We start from the raw sequence: 17,372 nt of genomic DNA on the forward strand, positions 1-17,372 counted from the left end.
GATATTCTTGCCACTGTGCCCTGTTTTGTAAAACACTAATTGCTTTCCCATTTCAACTTTTCAATCCACTTGTGTGAGTGTCATTCTTCTGTCTCTCTCGGGGCAATAGAGGATCTGCCTGGCCCTCACCCAGGACAAAGTGAGAGAAGCTGCATCTGCAGGGGGAGAAGCACCAGCAGCGGGTGCAGAGCTCTGCCCCGTGTGCCAGCACAAGCACTGGAAGGACGCCTGAAGGCCAGCCCCTCAGAGGGTGGCTCCGGGGATGTAAAGCCAGTCAGCAACGGCCGTGGGCAGGTGAGTCACGGCTTGCAGCCTCACCCACCAGTAGGCCTCCATGGGGTTGTAGCGGCTGCGGGGGCAGGGGGCGGTGAGCGCGTGGGTGATGTCATTTAAGACCAGGGACATGTCCTTCAGGCCGCTGCCGGCGAAGGCCTTCATCTGCGCCACGTGGCGAGCGAAATAGTCCCGGCCGTAGTCCTGCCGCACGGCGGCGCTGGCGCCGCTCCACAGCGCCGCCGCCTGCCGGTCGATGGCCTCGGCGGTCAGGATGCCGGTGGCAGCCACGAAGTTGCTGGGCTCGATGAGGATGACTCGGACACCCCAGCGGTACATCTCCTGCCGCAGGCAGTCGGAGAAGGCGGCCACCCCGAACTTGGAAACGCAGTAGCAGGAGCGAGACGGACTCGCCATCCGTCCCAGCATGCTTGTGATGTTCACCACGCGGCCTGGAAGGAAGAAGAGCCAGGGAGGCACCGTGGGCTGCAGAAGCCACAGCAACAACAGCCCCCTCATGAGGTGCTTGCTGGATGATGCTGAGTAGTGAAATCTGAATCTCGAAGAAGCATCCAGATCCCCTGCCAAGCAGCCTCTCTCTCCTGACTCAGGCAAGGCTAGCCCCTGCTCTGACCCCCTCCATGGGTGGTACATACATGCCTGCTTCTGTCTTACAAGGATTTACAAAGCATACAAGCCACCCCCCTCCTAACTGCTGTGCAAGGAAGTACTCAGATCTGGGGCTACTGGTGGTGTGCTCTCCCATCAGTGTGTCCCACTCCTGTGTGCTGCAGCCTCCCAGCTAGCTGTGTTACAGCTGGAAGGCACACAATACAGCCTGATGTTCTGGTTCCTTCTCCGAGCACAACAGCTTATCTGGAGCCACTCTGTCTAACACAATGCTTCTAGACTGAGCTGGACAGCACAGAACCAGCTTCTCTGAACCTGCAGCAAGAACAGCACAGCCTGCTCACCCAGCTGGCCAGTCAGGAGTGCCTAGACTGCTACATGCTACATTTCTTCACTGAGCGAGTCGTTGATCCTTGGAATGGGCTGCCCAGGGAGGTGGTGGAGTCCCCATCCCTGGTGGTTCAAGAGGGGATTGGATGTGGCACTTGGTGCCATGGTCTAGCCATGAGGTCTGTGGTGCCAGGTTGGACTCGGTGATCCTTGAGGTCTCTTCCAACCTTAGCTATACTGTGATACTGTCATGCCTGGGACAAATGGGAAGGAGATTTGACACAGTGCAGTCTATAGGACAGCAAAGATCAACTGCCCTAAATCCCCCCAGCAGCCCAGGCCAGCCCAAGCACAGAGCTCTGTGCAGCTTCTCTTAGATCAAGCACTGTCTAGAGGCAAACAGCAGTGGCCACTCTGTGGGTGGCTCTGTCCTTCCCCAAGACAAGATGGGTCCAATTATCATTTCAGATACACTTACAAACAGGCCCTTGAAATCTCACCAGCTATTTTTACAGAGAGGATTTTCACAGCCATGGAGCATGACACCCTTCTACAGCTTGAAATTCTAGCTGCAGAACGAGTGGGTGGCTCTGCTCTCTCGTTCCAGACCTCAGCACAGCTTGGAGGGACTGTGAGAACCACCTGCTGGCCTGATGGGTAAGCCACCTTTTGTAGCAAGGTGGGGTATGTTCAGTGGGTACTTGGCCTTCTGGAAATGGTATGTGAGCAGATGTCTTGACAGGACTCTTTTCTGTCCTTACAGAACACACAGCTGTGCCAGCATGCTCCCACACATGCTAAATAAAGAAGCTCTTCAGAGTTCTGCTCACAGCCCCCCTTTTTTCCTTTTGAATATTGCTTTAAAGGCATAGCCTAAAACTACCACAAATATAAACCAGAGATTTTTAATGATACTGTTGTCTTGAAAGGTATCTGAAACAGCTGTTATTGCCATATATTGCCCCACCTGGGGTACTGCCTCCAGTTCTGGAGCCCCTATTACAAGAGGGATCTGGAGGTGCTGGAAGGTGTCCAGAGAAGGGCCACGAGGATGAGCAGAGGGCTGGAGCACCTCTGCTATGAGGACAGACTGAAGGAGTTGGGGCTGTTCAGTCTGGAGAAGAGAAGGCTCTGAGGTGACCTAATTGTGGCCTTCCAGTATCTGAAGGGGGCTCCAAGAAGGCTGGGGAGGGACTTCTCAGGAAGTGATAGGACTAGGGGGAATGGAATGAAGCTGGAGGTGGGGAGATTCAGGCTGGAGGTGAGGAGGAAGTTGTTCACCATGAGAGTGGTGAAGCCCTGGAATGGGTTGTCCAGGGAGGTGTTTAAGAGCAGGCTGGATGAGGCTCTGGCCAGCCTGCTGTAGTGTGAGGTGTCCCTGCCCATGGCAGGGGGGTTGGAACTAAATGATCCTTGTGGTCCCTTCCAACCCTGACTGATACTATGATATTCCACCACTACCACTCCGCAATCATCCCTGAACTGAGTAACAGGAAGGGAAAACATTCAGTTATCCAAACATAAGCACTGTGTGGACCCTGGAGGCCAGAATTACCTTGTCTGACTCCAGTCACTTTTTCTAAAGGTGGTGTGGAGTGCTTGTCAGTTCTGCCAGCACTGAACAAGAGTCTCTGATATCCTGGCCTGTTTAAGATAACACCAGCTGTGTATGTGCCTGGACTGCCCCAAGAGCGGCCTGCACTACCAAATGCTTACACAGCCTGTTGAACCCTGCTGTCTAGTTTACCTGCACACCTCCAACACCCTCCCTGCACTGCACAGGCACTCTTCAAAGCACAGCCTGAGTCATGACTTTCAGCTGCCTCTCTCTGCTATGCTGTAAAAGCTCTGAGTGCTGGCAGGCTGCAGAGGGTGTACCTTTAGCTCTGCGAATGAGGGGCAGGAAAGCCTTCGTCACCCTCACGGTGCCCCACAGGTTGATCTCTGCCACCTTCTTGTAGTTGTCCAAACTTGCAAATTCCACCTCTCCAAAGGTTGAGATGCCAGCATTGTTCACCAGGCCCCACAGACCTGCCAACAAACATAGACAAACCCTCAGCTGCCAGACGAAATACAGTCTTGGTGTAGCAGAAGTGGTGCCAGTGGGGCCTGTCTGGAGTGCCAGGCAAGGTGGTGAGGCCATGCATGCATTGCATCCCTGAATGTCTCCTCTAAGGTCAAACACTGCCCTTAGGCTTTGTGAGGCTGGATCATGCTGACCCTCTTTATTTCTTTCTGTTGGTCCCAGGTTTGTATTCACTCAGTGACATTATCATGGCTTTTGCAGTTTGGAGAGGGGTGGACTTCCCCTCAATAAGGGAAGAAGGAAAAGGAGGGAAGGAAAAGGAGGGAAGGAAAAGGAGGGAAGGAAAAGGAGGGAAGGAAAAGGAGGGAAGGAAAAGGAGGGAAGGAAAAGGAGGGAAGGAAAAGGAGGGAAGGAAAAGGAGGGAAGGAAAAGGAGGGAAGGAAAAGGAGGGAAGGAAAAGGAGGGAAGGAAAAGGAGGGAAGGAAAAGGAGGGAAGGAAAAGGAGGGAAGGAAAAGGAGGGAAGGAAAAGGAGGGAAGGAAAAGGAGGGAAGGAAAAGGAGGGAAGGAAAAGGAGGGAAGGAAAAGGAGGGAAGGAAAAGGAGGGAAGGAAAAGGAGGGAAGGAAAAGGAGGGAAGGAAAAGGAGAGTGAAATATCTTGGACCTTTAAATCCCCCATACAGTTCAGACTCACTGTTTCGGAGAGTGAATGGAATTAACCTGCAGGTTCCCAGCCTGGTTAACAGCTGCTGTATTTTAGTTCAGGTATTTGGTTTTCTTCAAACTTAACTGCAGCAGGAGGTGACCCACTTGCAGCCAACCTTTCAAACTGCTGGTCCTTAAAAACAAACATCTGCTGTGCATGCAGTACTGTCAAAATTAAATCGACTGCACTTACCAAAGGCTTCTGCACTGAGCCACTTACATGTCCAGGACTTAGCAGGTCACTGAGGACTTGACTCTTTAAAGCAATTACTGCAGGAATCCCAGTGGCAAACATTTGTGGGACTGAGTGCATACCTGCTGAATTTGTTGAAGCACAGCACTGTGCAGCCATAAACTGCAGGAGGAACAAACAGAAGAGCTGGAACAAGGTAACAGAGTTGCTCCTCGTTAGATGTCCTGCCACACACCATGGCTGCTTTTCACTGCCTAAGGATTTACTTGGAGCCAGGGCCACTTGCCACTCCCTGACTTTCCTCTTACACCCCAGAATAAATTACAGGGCTAAGGAGCCTTCATGTACAGGTTGCTGTGACATTGCTATCAAAAGCACCCACGTCATGCCACCCTGCTGATAAAACTTATCAAGCCCTCTCTCCAAATTTTTCAGGCTGTTTGCCCTGCCTCTGCTCCACAGATGCCTGGAAAGTCTTTCAGTAACTTCCAGCCAGTATTTATTCATGGTCACATAGTTGCCATGCATTATGCTGAATACAGCCCTCTAAGCAAATGCCCATATTCTACCAGTGCCCAATAAATGCCAATGGAATTTATTCTCCTGGTGCAAGACTCTGCCATGCCCTTGCTAGACTGGCTCTCCACACTCATAACAGCCCTACAAACCCTGCCTCCCTCCCAGCTGAATCTGTTTTCCCTACAGGCTGTTGGCCAGCCTTGCATAGCAGAGGTCACATCCTACCTAGTGATAACAGTGTGTTAACCTCATGACCTGTCCCAGAATGGATCTGCCCCTTACAGCTGCCACCATTCCTACACCTCCCAGCTCTGACAGGGTGATCCCAGCACCTCTTCTGCCCTGCACAGCTGTCTTACAGACAGTGGTGAATATTGTTCCAGTTCACTCAACTGCAGCTCTAATGCCCTCCAGGACAACCCTTTCCCAGCCCCATCCAGGGGCTGTTTGGGGTAACAGCTAAGTTACAGCCTGCAGCAGAAAGCCAAGAAAACATCTTGCTCACCTATCCTTCCTTCTGGGTGTACTAATTCAAGTTTGTAAACGCTGTGGCCAGGTAGTTCTGCTTCCCTTGCTACACTTACTGAAGCTGCCAGCTTTAGTGGTCAAGATAACTCTGAAAGTCACACTGATCCAGGAGCCAGCATGGCATCTCAGCCTGAGTAGTGTGCTCCCTGCTGCTTCAAAGCAGGCTCTGATCAGTAGGTGGAGGACCATGGAAACAGAGTATCTGATGGTGTTAGCTTCACCAGAAGCTACACAGAGCAAGACTGCAGGAATTCACCAAGGACCACAAAAGACTTCAACTGTCAGTCCCAAAGGGAGCTCTGCAGAGTACTCCTGATTCTACAGGTCTCTAGAAGCATTTCCCATTTGAGGGTTATGAGGTGAGATCCAGGGATGTTCATGGAACCACTGAAGATAGTTCATTCCTGGAATTTCCTTGCTTACCAGTCAGGTCACGTTACGTACAGAACAAAACGCTGACGGGGGCCTAGTCACAGGGCTGTTTGCTGGACAGCAGTGTGTGTACTGAGCACAGCCTTATCACTATCAGTTCTTTAGTGTCAACTATACAGTGGGAACTGCCTAAAACTGAAAACAAACAGAGCACTCCTATTGAAATGAGTTGAGCCTTATGTACACAGCACAGGGAGAAGAGGCACAACCACGCTCGGGGGCCACACTCTGGTGCGCAACAAGCACCTCCGTGCAAGGCTCCTCGGTCTCAATAGTCTCCATGTTCCTGCACTACTTACTGGCAAGCCCCAAACCTCAGCCACACTGATGTGCCTACAAAGAAATCACTCAGAATCACAGAATGTTCAGGGTTGGAAGTGACCTCAAAAGATCATCCAGACCAGAGCAGGGTCACCTAGAGCAGGTTCCATAGGAACACATCCAGGAGGGTTTTGAATGTCTCCAGAGAAGGAGACTCCATAACTTCTCTGGACAGCCTGTTCCAGTGTTTTGTCACTCTCACAGTGAAAAAGGTTTTCCTTATGTTCATGTGGAACCTGCTCTGCTCCAGCCCGCATCCACTGCCCCTTGTCTTTGGACATCACTGAGCAGAGCCTGGCTCTGTACCCCTAACACTGCCCTTCACATCTTTATAAACATGAAGGAATCTTTGGTGCTTTGCACACTGTGCTGAAACAAACAACTGCAGGACAAAAGCCTCAAGAGCAGGAGAAACCAGTCCAACTTGCTGATCAAGGATGCAAGACTTCTCTGTCCCTGCTGCACACATGGTTTTGCAAACACTGCTGCATTTAGGGAAGCAACAGAGCTGCTCCCTTACAAGCTTCCATTCAGTAGGAAATGGCTCTGTGCCACTAATGCTGCTGCTGGGCTGCTCAAGAAAAGCTTGAGAAGCTGTGAAACGTGTGAGGAGGGCTGGGTGACTGTGTAGGAAGAAAGACCATGCAGAGAGAACATGTGTGGGATTAGAGCTTGTACGTAACTCAGTTACACTTCATGTGCCTGTCTCCAGAGGGTGTGCTCACGTCATCTGCACCAAGAGCAGAGCTACTGTAATTCACTACCTTCATACTTGCCAGGAACAAAGACAGGCCCATGGCAGTCTCATCCAAGCTTCCAGAGGAGTGACCACCCTCCAGTCATAAAAGCCCTGAGTCCTGGAAGCTGCATATGTGAAACTTCAGTCTATCTTCATCTTGAGCATACAGCTGCTGTCCAGCTTGTGGCTTGCACTGAGGCTGCAGAGAAACCTATGCAGGGCAAGAAGCCTCACAACCTCACTATATCACAGTATCACAGTATAACTAAGGTTGGAAGAGACCCCAAGGATCATCAAGTCCAACCTGTCCCAACAGACCTCACAACTAGACCATGGCACCAAGTGCCACGTCCAATCTCCCCTTGAACACCTCCAGGGACGGTGACTCCACCGCCTCCCTGGGCAAGATATGGGAAGAGGTTAGGTGGTGCCACACCAGACTCCAGCTGTAAGCTCACATCCCACTGCCAAAATGCTTCCAAGAAGGAAAGAAGCACGCAGAAGGGACCTCTATTTTCTTTTACCTTCTTTCACATGCTCCTAGGTGGCATGTGGATTCAAGTGATCTATGCCAAGCCTACCCTGGATCCTGCCTCACACTGGGATGTTGCATGGCAAACTGAAAGCACAGACTGACCGGGACTGGGGCAGGTCAGTTTTGTGCTCTGGCTCAGTACTCAATGACACAACCAGGCTGTACTGACACAGCAGAGGGGAAAGCAGTGAGCAGCCAGGGCCTGACACCTCTTCACTAGCAGGGGTGCTGTGTGAGCCAGGCTGCAGCAGCAGCACCAGGAAGGGATGAGGCTCTGGCCATCCTATGTCTTCACAAATGCTCTGGAAGAAAGACACAAGTTCCTGTAGGTTTACTGTCACTCATGACTTACTACAGGGTGCAGAGTTAGATCCACTGCACTGGTTAGGCTGCACCTCCAGTCCTGTGTCCAGTGCTGGGCCCCTCAGTTTAGGAAGGAGGTTGACTTGCTGGAGCAAGTCCAGAGAAGGGCAACAAAGTTGGTGAGGGGCTTGGAACACAGCCCTGTGAGGAGAGACTGAGGGAGCTGGGGTTGCTTAGCCTGGAGAAAAGAAGACTCAGGGGTGACCTTATTGCTCTCTACAACTACCTGAAGGGAGGTTGTTGTCAGGCAGAGGCTGGTCTCTTCTCCCAGGCAACCAGCACCAGACCAAGAGGACACAGTCTCAGGCTGCACCAGGGGAGGTTTAGGCTGGAGGTTAGGAAGAAGTTCTATACAGACAGAGTGATTGCCCATTGGAATGGGCTGCCCAGGTGGAGTCACCATTGGTGGAGGTGTTCAGGAGGAGATTTAATAGGGTGCTTGGTTGCATGGTTTAGTTGATTAGGTGGTGCTGATGATAGGTTGGACTTGATGATCTTGAAGGTCTCTTCCAACCTGGTTTATTCTATTCTATCCTAATCCCCTAGTCAGTATGAGTCCCTTTCCACATGGCTGGCACATCAGCAGCAAGACAATTCTCCTCACTGACCTGGGTGCAGCACTGCCTGACTGCCAGCTCCAGACTGTCACAGGCCTTCAGGCCTGTTAAGCCTCTTTTGGTGGTGCAGAGAGGGAATGACCTGGCCAGTATGTGAGCTGCTCTGTAGGAAGGATTCTGTGAGTGCAGCAAAGAGCCAGCAGCGCTGGAAACACAAAGATGACCACATACCTTCCTCAGGCTCCTTCAGGGTCCTCTTCACAAAATCCACAGCCTGAGCAACTTCCTGGTCACTGCACACATCCATCTGTAACACCTTCATGCGATCTGAATTCATGTTCTTCAGCTCCATGGCTCCATCTCCATTCTCATCCTGTTCAGCAGGAAAGAAAGATGTGCCACTAAAACAGGCAAGGAACAGCAGTGCAGTGTGGGGACAGGCATGTTCACATGGACATGAAACAGAAGCTACTGAAACTGCAGAGAGTTATAAACCTGGTGCACATGTAAGCACATGAACCAGCATGCAACCCACAGTCACCTTCCTGCTCCTTTCAGCACAGCTCCTCTACCTGCATCAGTAGTCCACTGCTTCGAAGGGCCACAATGCCCCTGCTGTTAGTTCCCCACATGAAGGGTTTCACACCATGAAATACTGTGCCAGCCTGGGTGACTCTCCACTGCCTCATTCTTCATGCTCTGCATGTAACATGGTAACACAGCAAACACTTGCACAGCAGTCAGATTTTCTAGGCTTAAAAGCAAAAGGCTGCTCAGGCACTGTACTTGTGCCACAACAAAATACTGCCTGGCCTCCAAGGAAACAGCATTGTCAGACCACCTGGGAAAAAAGACAGCAGGGACACCTTTGGCATGTCTAACAGCAACTAGCCTGATGCTACAGGATCCAGCAGCAAACATTTACAGCTGAACCTATATAATAATACCATTTTGCTCTTGCCACACAGCAACACAGGTGTGCAGGAACACATGCACCGTGGAGGTCTGCCACACGACGACAAGGTTACAGACATGAGGCATGAAATGAGGAGATTGTGGCAGAGGAAAACAGACAGAACTTCCCTCCCCACACATACACTGTAGGTAACAGGAAAGGGATGGATCTGATTTCTGTCCTTTTACTTTCTCTCCTCTCTCTTTTTAAACTGCTGGTGCTATCAGCAGAGGCTCTGTCACCGTTGTGATTGGGGTCTTTGTTTAGTCAAACACAGCTCAAACTCCGAACTCTACCTGGTCACTTCCAGATAGGATTGCTGCCTTGCAGCCTTGCTCAGAGGATACATAACAAATAGAAGCAAAAGGAGCAGAGATTAGCCATGCAGTTCCACAGCATGATCCAGATTAAATTCACTAAACTGCTCCATGAATCACAAGCTCTGCCTCATTAAGGAGGACGGAGTTATGAATTGGTGAGTCACCACGCCTGGCTGCCACTCTTGCTTTAGCACTCGATACCAACTCCCACAGCACAAGAGCAAACAAGGCGAGCAGCCCTCCCACAGCCACTTGCTCAACTGCCTCTGCAGCCAGGCTGATGTAAACCACTTGTAACTACTTTGGTTTTCTATACATATCTCGGGCTGTTTCATGAGTACAGCATACAGCATCTCACCTCCGCCCTCAGTGCAGGGAACAAGGACATGCAGCGAAGGAAAAAAGCTGAAGTATCTGCCACAGGCTTGAGCAAGAGAGGGTAGCTCTCTTAAAAATCAATCTGGCATTGTGACAGAAGTGGGAAGGAGCTGCTGGCCCCATGGCTGCACCTCATTTCACAACTGACTTCTCTGCAGATATCACAAAACCAGAAAATAAAGCTTGAAGCAACTTCTCCCCGAGTTATGCATCTCACTGAGTCACACAAAGCAACTTCCAGTGAATAAAGTGGAGCTAATGCAGCTCACAAGAAAAAAAGAGAGATTTACTGTATCTGTAGAGAAACAAACAAAAACCCCCTGTATCTGTACTCAAGTACCAGCTGCCATTTCAGAGAACACCTTTCCTCATGCTTGTTCAACCCTTCAGGATTCCTGTAACCTGGACAAGAAGTATTTCCACTGGTTTTTGAGAAACACAAGCCAGCAACTTAGAGATCCAGCATAAATGGGTTGTATTATCCCTGCTGAAATGAATGTTCCCTTAGCAATCGGCCAAGCTATCTTCCCAGCTACAATTCATTCACTGTTGACAAAGCTTATTGATTTTGGAAGTGCAGTGTCAACTGGAACCACTCTTCACAGCTGCAGACACCACCTCAGCCACTACTCAACTCTACAGCAAATTGCTTCACTCTCGCGTGCACAAAACCTCAAAGGAAGCAGCCTTGAATTTTGCATGGCAAGGAGTGAACATCATCTTCTGCTCTGTGTTCATCAAGGACTCTAAGCCCATTCCCTCTTCAGACACTCACATGGTACTTCCTCCTTTTTTTTTTTAACAGTAGGCTTCCTGCCTGGGAGAATCCCTGGAGCCAATCCCATGGAAGCAGTCACACTGGCCTCCCCGAGGTGACCTTCACGGCCTTGGGACGCAGAAGCAAGAGCCACGCGACAGCTCAAGTTGAGCTGGGTCCTGGCAGCAATGTCCTAACTGCTCCTGCAAAACCCCTCTCCCCCTTCCTTTGCTGCCACATGTTTTGGTCCAGCTTTTGTCCTTTCAGGGACCCTCGCAGCTTTCCCTTCCTAGTTCCATCAGAGTTGAAAGCGGTGCTGCTCCAGACCAGCCTGCTTCCCAAGTAGTCTCCAGAGGCTTTCAGTGGGACTCAGCAGTTTCCTCCCACCTACCTCATTTCCCCCAGTTACCCTGCCCTTGTAGCCCTGCATGGCTCTGGCTGCACACCCCACCTTGCACCTACTGGGATATACTCCTGGGTGAGGAGCCTGACACATCAGGCAGAGAAGCCTTGCTCCAGCTTTTGGCTGCCTCCCTTTCCCTTTGCTCAGGCCTCTCTCCTTCTTCAGTTTGGAGGACCCCAGTGCAGCTGGTGCTGAAGGACAGGCAGATCACACAGGGCTTGTTAGCAGAGAGCCCTCCTGAAATGCACTGAGCCATGGCTTTTTCCCAGGGAAGCATGTGGGATTCAGGATTGGATCCTGGCAACCATCTGGGCACCCCCAGTGAGGTGTCAGTGCGAATCAGGAAGCCATGGACACAGTGCTGGACACTCACAGATCCAGCTGGCTTGCTCCATCTGCACCACTCCCTCTCCACCAGGCTGCTGCTGCCTAGCCACTCACTCCCTTCCTGTCTTTCCTGGACAGAACACCTTGCACTTGTCATTACTGGGTTCCACCTAACTGATTTCAGACTCTGTCTGACCTGTTAAGACCATTTGGGGCCTGCAATCTTCCCTGCTTGGCACCAGTCACACTTCTTTCCAAGTGTTCTTTCCCCCTCTGTTCCAGGTGGCACTTCCAGGAAACCCCAATTTCCTGGGGACCACAGAGCAGCCACAGGCCTAGAGCATAAGTTTGCTCATGAGACTGTCAGGAGGACCTGTGTCAAAATTAATTCAAGGTACATTTATTTGTCCTCTTTAACCACTCTGCTGCTCAGCCAGGATGAGATTAGATGGCCATGTCACAGACTGTTCCCAGTAAACTTAGACAGCATGGATTACCTTATGATCCAGGCATCTGTAAAACTGACAGATCAGTCTGCTGCACTTTCACCAGGCACCCTGAAGGTGAGCTGCCTGGTTGACAATTCCCACAGCCTGTCTCTTTTGGGAAAAGCAGCACAGTGTCTGCCTTCTTACAGCCTGCTGGAAATCCCCTGGCCACCAGGTGCTCCTCAAATACCACCCCCCATGGGGCAGAAGTCACAATGGCTCACCCTTTAAATGCCCTTCAGTACATTTGAACGCAGCCATTTATGTAAACATCCCTTGTTCTTTCCTTTCCCTTGCTACAAGTCCTCTTGAAAACTGCTGGCAGTAGGCACCTGAAAACAATACACCCTCCAGCCCCCCCACCAAGTAAAGTCAAGGGAAATAAACCAGTAATTGTTTCACTTTTTTCTGTACTTCCTGCTTTTCAAGTTACTTTGTAATTGGTTTCTGCATGTTTTGGTGTCTTAATCCTGATACATTAACAGAAACTTGATCTGTGAACTTAGCTGTCCTTGCTAAATTAAATCCCTTCAGCACTTGATCTTCTCCAGTTCTACCCCAGCCTTCTTGCAGTATTATTCTTAGTCCTGTAACTTTACTTTTGACTGCTAATGATTAAACAGCTCCTAACATAGCTGTCAGTGTAGCAGCTTGTATTTAATGCAAGAGCCTTCTGTGGTGGTTAGTAATCAGGGATCCTTTCATTCTCCAGATAAAAGCATGCAAGTTAGTGATGATGGAGTAATTATGTGTTAACTAATAGCCTGGCATGGGCTGCACACCAACTGCCCCATACCTGCTCTGATCCTACAGCTCAGACATGTCTCTCCTGACAGGGCAGGTTTCCCTGCATTTGTTACCAGCAGTCACACACACACTGCCAGTTCCCATGGCACAGCTGCATCCTTAGCCATGCTTCATGTGCACTCACTCCTTTACTTGGCAGCAGTGGTCACTCACATGCTCACACCTTGCTCTTCACAAGTTCTCTGACCCAACAGCTCCTTGCCTTCACTGATGTCTCCTGCTTCTTTTGGACCCTTTTCTGCAGTCATTATATGCTTCCTTTTCTTGGAGTAGTCAGCTCTAGATTTATCACCATTTTTATCCCATGCACATTTTACCATTAGGTTTTCAGTAAGCTCCTGTTTGCCAAACTTTCAGTTCCTAAGCTAGTCTCTCCCTGAGCCACCCAAACCACAAGGCTGCTCCACGAGGATGCTGGCTGTCTTGAGAACTGTAGGAAGCATTCAGCTGTCATGTTTTTGCAAAAGCTATCCAGATAGCTGTGTTCCCACCACACCCTGTCCTTCAGATGCACCTAACAGATAAGACAACATTAACAAGCCCAAGAGAGGGGGATGGAACACAAGTGAAATCCTGGGCCTCTGAGTCCAGCTCTCCTGAAAATGTTTTAACACAGAGAACAAGAAAAATCCCATTCTCCTGCTCACTACCCCTTCAAGGCCAAGCACTCAGGCAGCCTCCTGCAAGCCACCTGCAGCTCAGCTATGATGGCTGATGCATTTTCCACTTCCACACAGGCTACAAGCACAAAAATCCCCACAATGTTGGCACCAAGTAAGAAGTTCCCAAGCCAGATCAGGGGGGATGCTGAGAGCTGCTCAAGGATTCTGGGACAGCTCACAATCTGTGAGCAAGTTGGGATTTGTAATTATTCTTTTAATCAATAAAGCAAGCAGGCAGGGCTTGCTTGGGGAGCATTTAGTTTCTTTATATGGCTTCAAATGGAGCCTGGCCCTCTCTGCTCCCACAAGCACGCTGCCTTCTGAGCCCTCTCAGACGACCCTATCTCCCCTCTCCTTTCTGTTGCCTACACCTGCTGCTCTGCAACGTTAGCGTCTGACTTTTTACCCACTACAGGCATCCCAAAGCAGTCCATGACACAATTACTGAGGGATTCATAAAGGCTCCAGATGGAAATTTCCAGAGAGTGGCAATTCTCCAACAGGACTCTTTTGCTCTCAAGTTACATAACACATCAACTGATAATAACTTTTCCTCCTGTTGTGGTGGAAGAACGTAACCTCCGCCGCCCTCACAGCCAGTGAGGGCCACCTTTTTGCCTTTGTTCTCACCCTCCACACTCCTCAAGCATCTGTGGTCATCATTCTCTGAGTACTTGTGCAGAAATAGCCATCTTCAAACAGAGAAGCAAGTGGGTATGGATTTGAAACAGTTCAGGTTGGAAATTACAGGAGTTTTGACTGTCAGAACAGCAAAAGAACATAGTAAGGGCAAAACCCCAGCGGAGATGGATGTGCTGCTGGCTCAGTTCACAAAGAGGATTACACACTGTGGTTACAGGCTAGAAAGTGGGTCTGCAAAGCCCTTCTGACTCTCTCTGCCTACACTGAACTCTTACAAGTGATGCCATCTACCAGACAAAGGTGACAGAGGGTGACAAATATCAGAAGGGTACAGAAAATGTATCCAGCTGTCCAGAAACTGAATGGCTTCTACAGAAGCTGTGGAAATACAGTTAGAAGACACTTTGGAAACAGAACCTGAATGAGGCAGGAGAGGCAGTTTGGAAACGTGTTTGAGGAGTGTCCTCAAAGGAAAGTGACAGAGTAAGAGATAGCAACAGAGAAGTCAGGGAAGACAGAAAGCCGCTGTGCCACTGTAATCTTGGACTACTGTATGTGTTGCAATATTGCTGAGAGGCTTAGACACTGAACACCACCCTACTGTGCAGGCTACCATACAAGCAGTTGACAGTCCCTGCCCTAAAGAGCTCAGAATTACAGCTGCAACAAGATGCAACATGTGATGGAGCAATGGAACATGTAACAATCCCCAAGTACTGCACTTCCTTGAGATCTTGGATGAGGCTGAATGGAGGCTGCAGGTGAAGATGCTGTCATTTGAGGAGCATTTTCTCCAATCAAAGAAGATCTTTGATCAATATTACTTACCAGAAGCAAACATCCAGCAAAAACAGTAAATCCCTCTGCGTGAAGCCGTTTTGCCAAGGCATGTCCAAACCCTTTGTCACAGCCTGTTATTAGCACTGCCTTCCCTTCAGCCTGTGTGGGGAAAAACAACAGCATGGTCTCATCAGATGTTGCAATGCTTACAGGCACCACCAGCACCCAGAGACACAGCACACAGGAGCAGCCTGCAGCCCTAGCCAGTGCTCAGGAGGGCCAACTCCAGCTACAAGTCACAGTGGCCATCTGCACACTGACCTGAGCATAAGTGTAAACCCAGCAATTTCAGTGGGGCTTCTGCTGGGTCACCTAGTGTAAATGAGGTGGTAAGATTCCCATGTAGAAACACAACCAGCTTCAAACTACCATGACACTCTACATCTATTCATTTCCTGGCCTGCAACAATTTGTGCTGCCTTAACACACCATCCAGCACACTGACTTTCAAGTATCAGTGGCCAGAGCAGGACAGAAACATTTCAAAAGAAATGAGTGATCTACCAGCTCAGTGGCACAGAAAATAGCCAAATGATAGCACGTCACCTGCTTGAACCATACAGCAGCTTTTGTAACTGCAGGGTGACTCTCTACTGACTGCTCCCTGCCTACTCCCACTCTATGCAGTACTTTCCACACTGTATTTTAGCGCGCAGGAAGGTGACTAGAGGCCAAGGTTTCCTTCTGAGACACTGCAGGCTTAGCAGGAACAACTCATCCAATCCTATGGTTCTCTCCTACATTATTATAATCTTTTCACTCACAAATAAATAGAGAAGATTTGATACTCCACCTGGTATGACACAAGAGGCTTCTGATAGATCTGGAAACAGGATCCCTGAAGACAAGCCTGTAGGCAAACACTGCCTGTTCACCCTCTTCCTTCACCTGAAACCCATCTCTTTCCTGCTCCTTTCGCCACAGCTATGATCCTAATGCTCAAGCCAGCTGGCAGCTGCAGTGCTGCACACTGCTCCAGACTCAAACCCTATCTGTGAGGCAATAAAGTGATATAGTGATAAAGTCTTTGAGAATGCAATAAGGAAGTGAGGTCACTTCCATTCTGTGGAGATACCTGCAACTAATATTGCCTCTTGGTACTCTGCTAACAGCAGCTGGAATGTGAACACTTCTGTTTTATACTACTTATGTATGACCTCTTCAGCCACTTTTTCAGACAGAAATCAGGCAATCACCAGTACCTCCTGATCTTGTCTTGCTGACGTGCACGGCAGTGAAATGGCAATAAAGAACAATAGCAGGGTGATAATGATCACAGCATTACTGCAGACTCAGGAAGAGCCCAGGCAGAGAGCAATATGCAAATCAGCTACACTTTGTCCTGTCCTATAGCTCAAGTGGTGGCTTTCAAGTGGGAATCATGACGTTAAGCTGAAATGAGAACTGATCAAAAGTCTATCCTGCATTTATCATAAGCACACTAACACCTATTCCTACAAAGTAAGCTCCTAGGGGCTCTACTAAAGCTCTGAAACAGCTACAGCTAAAGGACAACAGATAAGCAAGTAAATATACAGTGCTCAGTCTTAATTTAATTATCAGTGACACAAGCCCAAGAGAGATAAGGATTAAGTATGAAAGCAGATCACACAATTTGCCCAGGTTACCTCCCGCAGTAATTCAGCAAGCTGGCCCATGGAAAAGGAAGCATTGGACTCTGCCTCACCTCCCTAGACCCTTTTGCCTCTGAATCCTGAAGACACCCGACTTCCCAAACCAGCAGGAATTATTCAGGTGATAAGGGATTGTGATTACTTCCTGAAGCCAGACCAGGTAAAGAGAGAAAATGCCTAGTCCTCAACCAGCATTAACCAGCCAGTCTGATAAGGACAGAGCTCAGGGGCAGAAAGTAAGAGCAAACGGCTGGGCTGTGTTCCTGGGCTTTAGCTTTCAGTAACTGTTTTGCTTTCACTAGTTACAAAAACCCAAACGACCACAAAGTCAACAAAAGAGAGGCTTAAAAATCTTTTCAGCTGTCTACAATGGGGCACAAAGCAAGGAACAACTTTAACTTACAGTATGAGAAGCATGAGAATTTCCTGTAATTGTTTGTTAATTATTTGCAATTACCCTAATTGCACCTAATGAAACATGTGACTACAGCAGCATGCCTCATAACAGCCTGAGGCTCCAGCAGCGCTAAAGAGGATGCAGAAACCCAAGGGAGGTACTAAACCTCACATCTGTAGATGCCATTGCCTTTGTGCCATGAAGAGCTCCCAGGGATGAGAGCAAGGAGCAACCCCATTCCCAGCCAGAAAGATCCTATCCCAAAAAATCAGTTGGCACCCAGGAAAGCCTGGTTATCCTTATCTTTTGGAATTCACAAGATAAGGCTTAATGGGCCTCATTCCTGGAGTTTTGATAAGGTCAGTCTGCAGCTTACAGTTTGACACAGTGCTGAGACTGGCAGAGACAACCAGCAACCATCTCTCTAGCAGGCATCGCAGTGACCTTCATCAGCGTTTTGAGGAACATCAGGTGCCTCACTAATGGTCACACAGAGCTCTCAGGCAGTACCATACAGCAGGCAGCACCCCTGTGTGGTGCCAGGACACCTGAGACCTGCCAAGAGTGCATGCTAAGTTCTTGTACCGGAGGTGTTGCTGTGGCTTCTGGGCAG

General features: G+C 49.5%; 1 protein-coding gene across 1 annotated transcript; it reads right to left on the minus strand.

Annotated features, from left to right (window-relative positions):
• Nucleotides 1–28: 28 nt before the first annotated feature.
• LOC104307671 (D-beta-hydroxybutyrate dehydrogenase, mitochondrial) lies at nt 29–16,386 on the minus strand. Its single transcript, XM_054175546.1, is given in 6 exon segments — nt 29–725; nt 3,112–3,264; nt 8,381–8,522; nt 14,717–14,769; nt 14,772–14,799; nt 16,357–16,386. Coding segments are annotated over 6 exon segments (888 nt in total). The 3' UTR covers nt 29–243.
• Nucleotides 16,387–17,372: the final 986 nt, after the last annotated feature.

The sequence above is a fragment of the Dryobates pubescens genome, chromosome 32, assembly GCF_014839835.1.
Source record: "Dryobates pubescens isolate bDryPub1 chromosome 32, bDryPub1.pri, whole genome shotgun sequence".
NCBI classification, from domain to species: Eukaryota; Metazoa; Chordata; class Aves; order Piciformes; family Picidae; genus Dryobates; species Dryobates pubescens.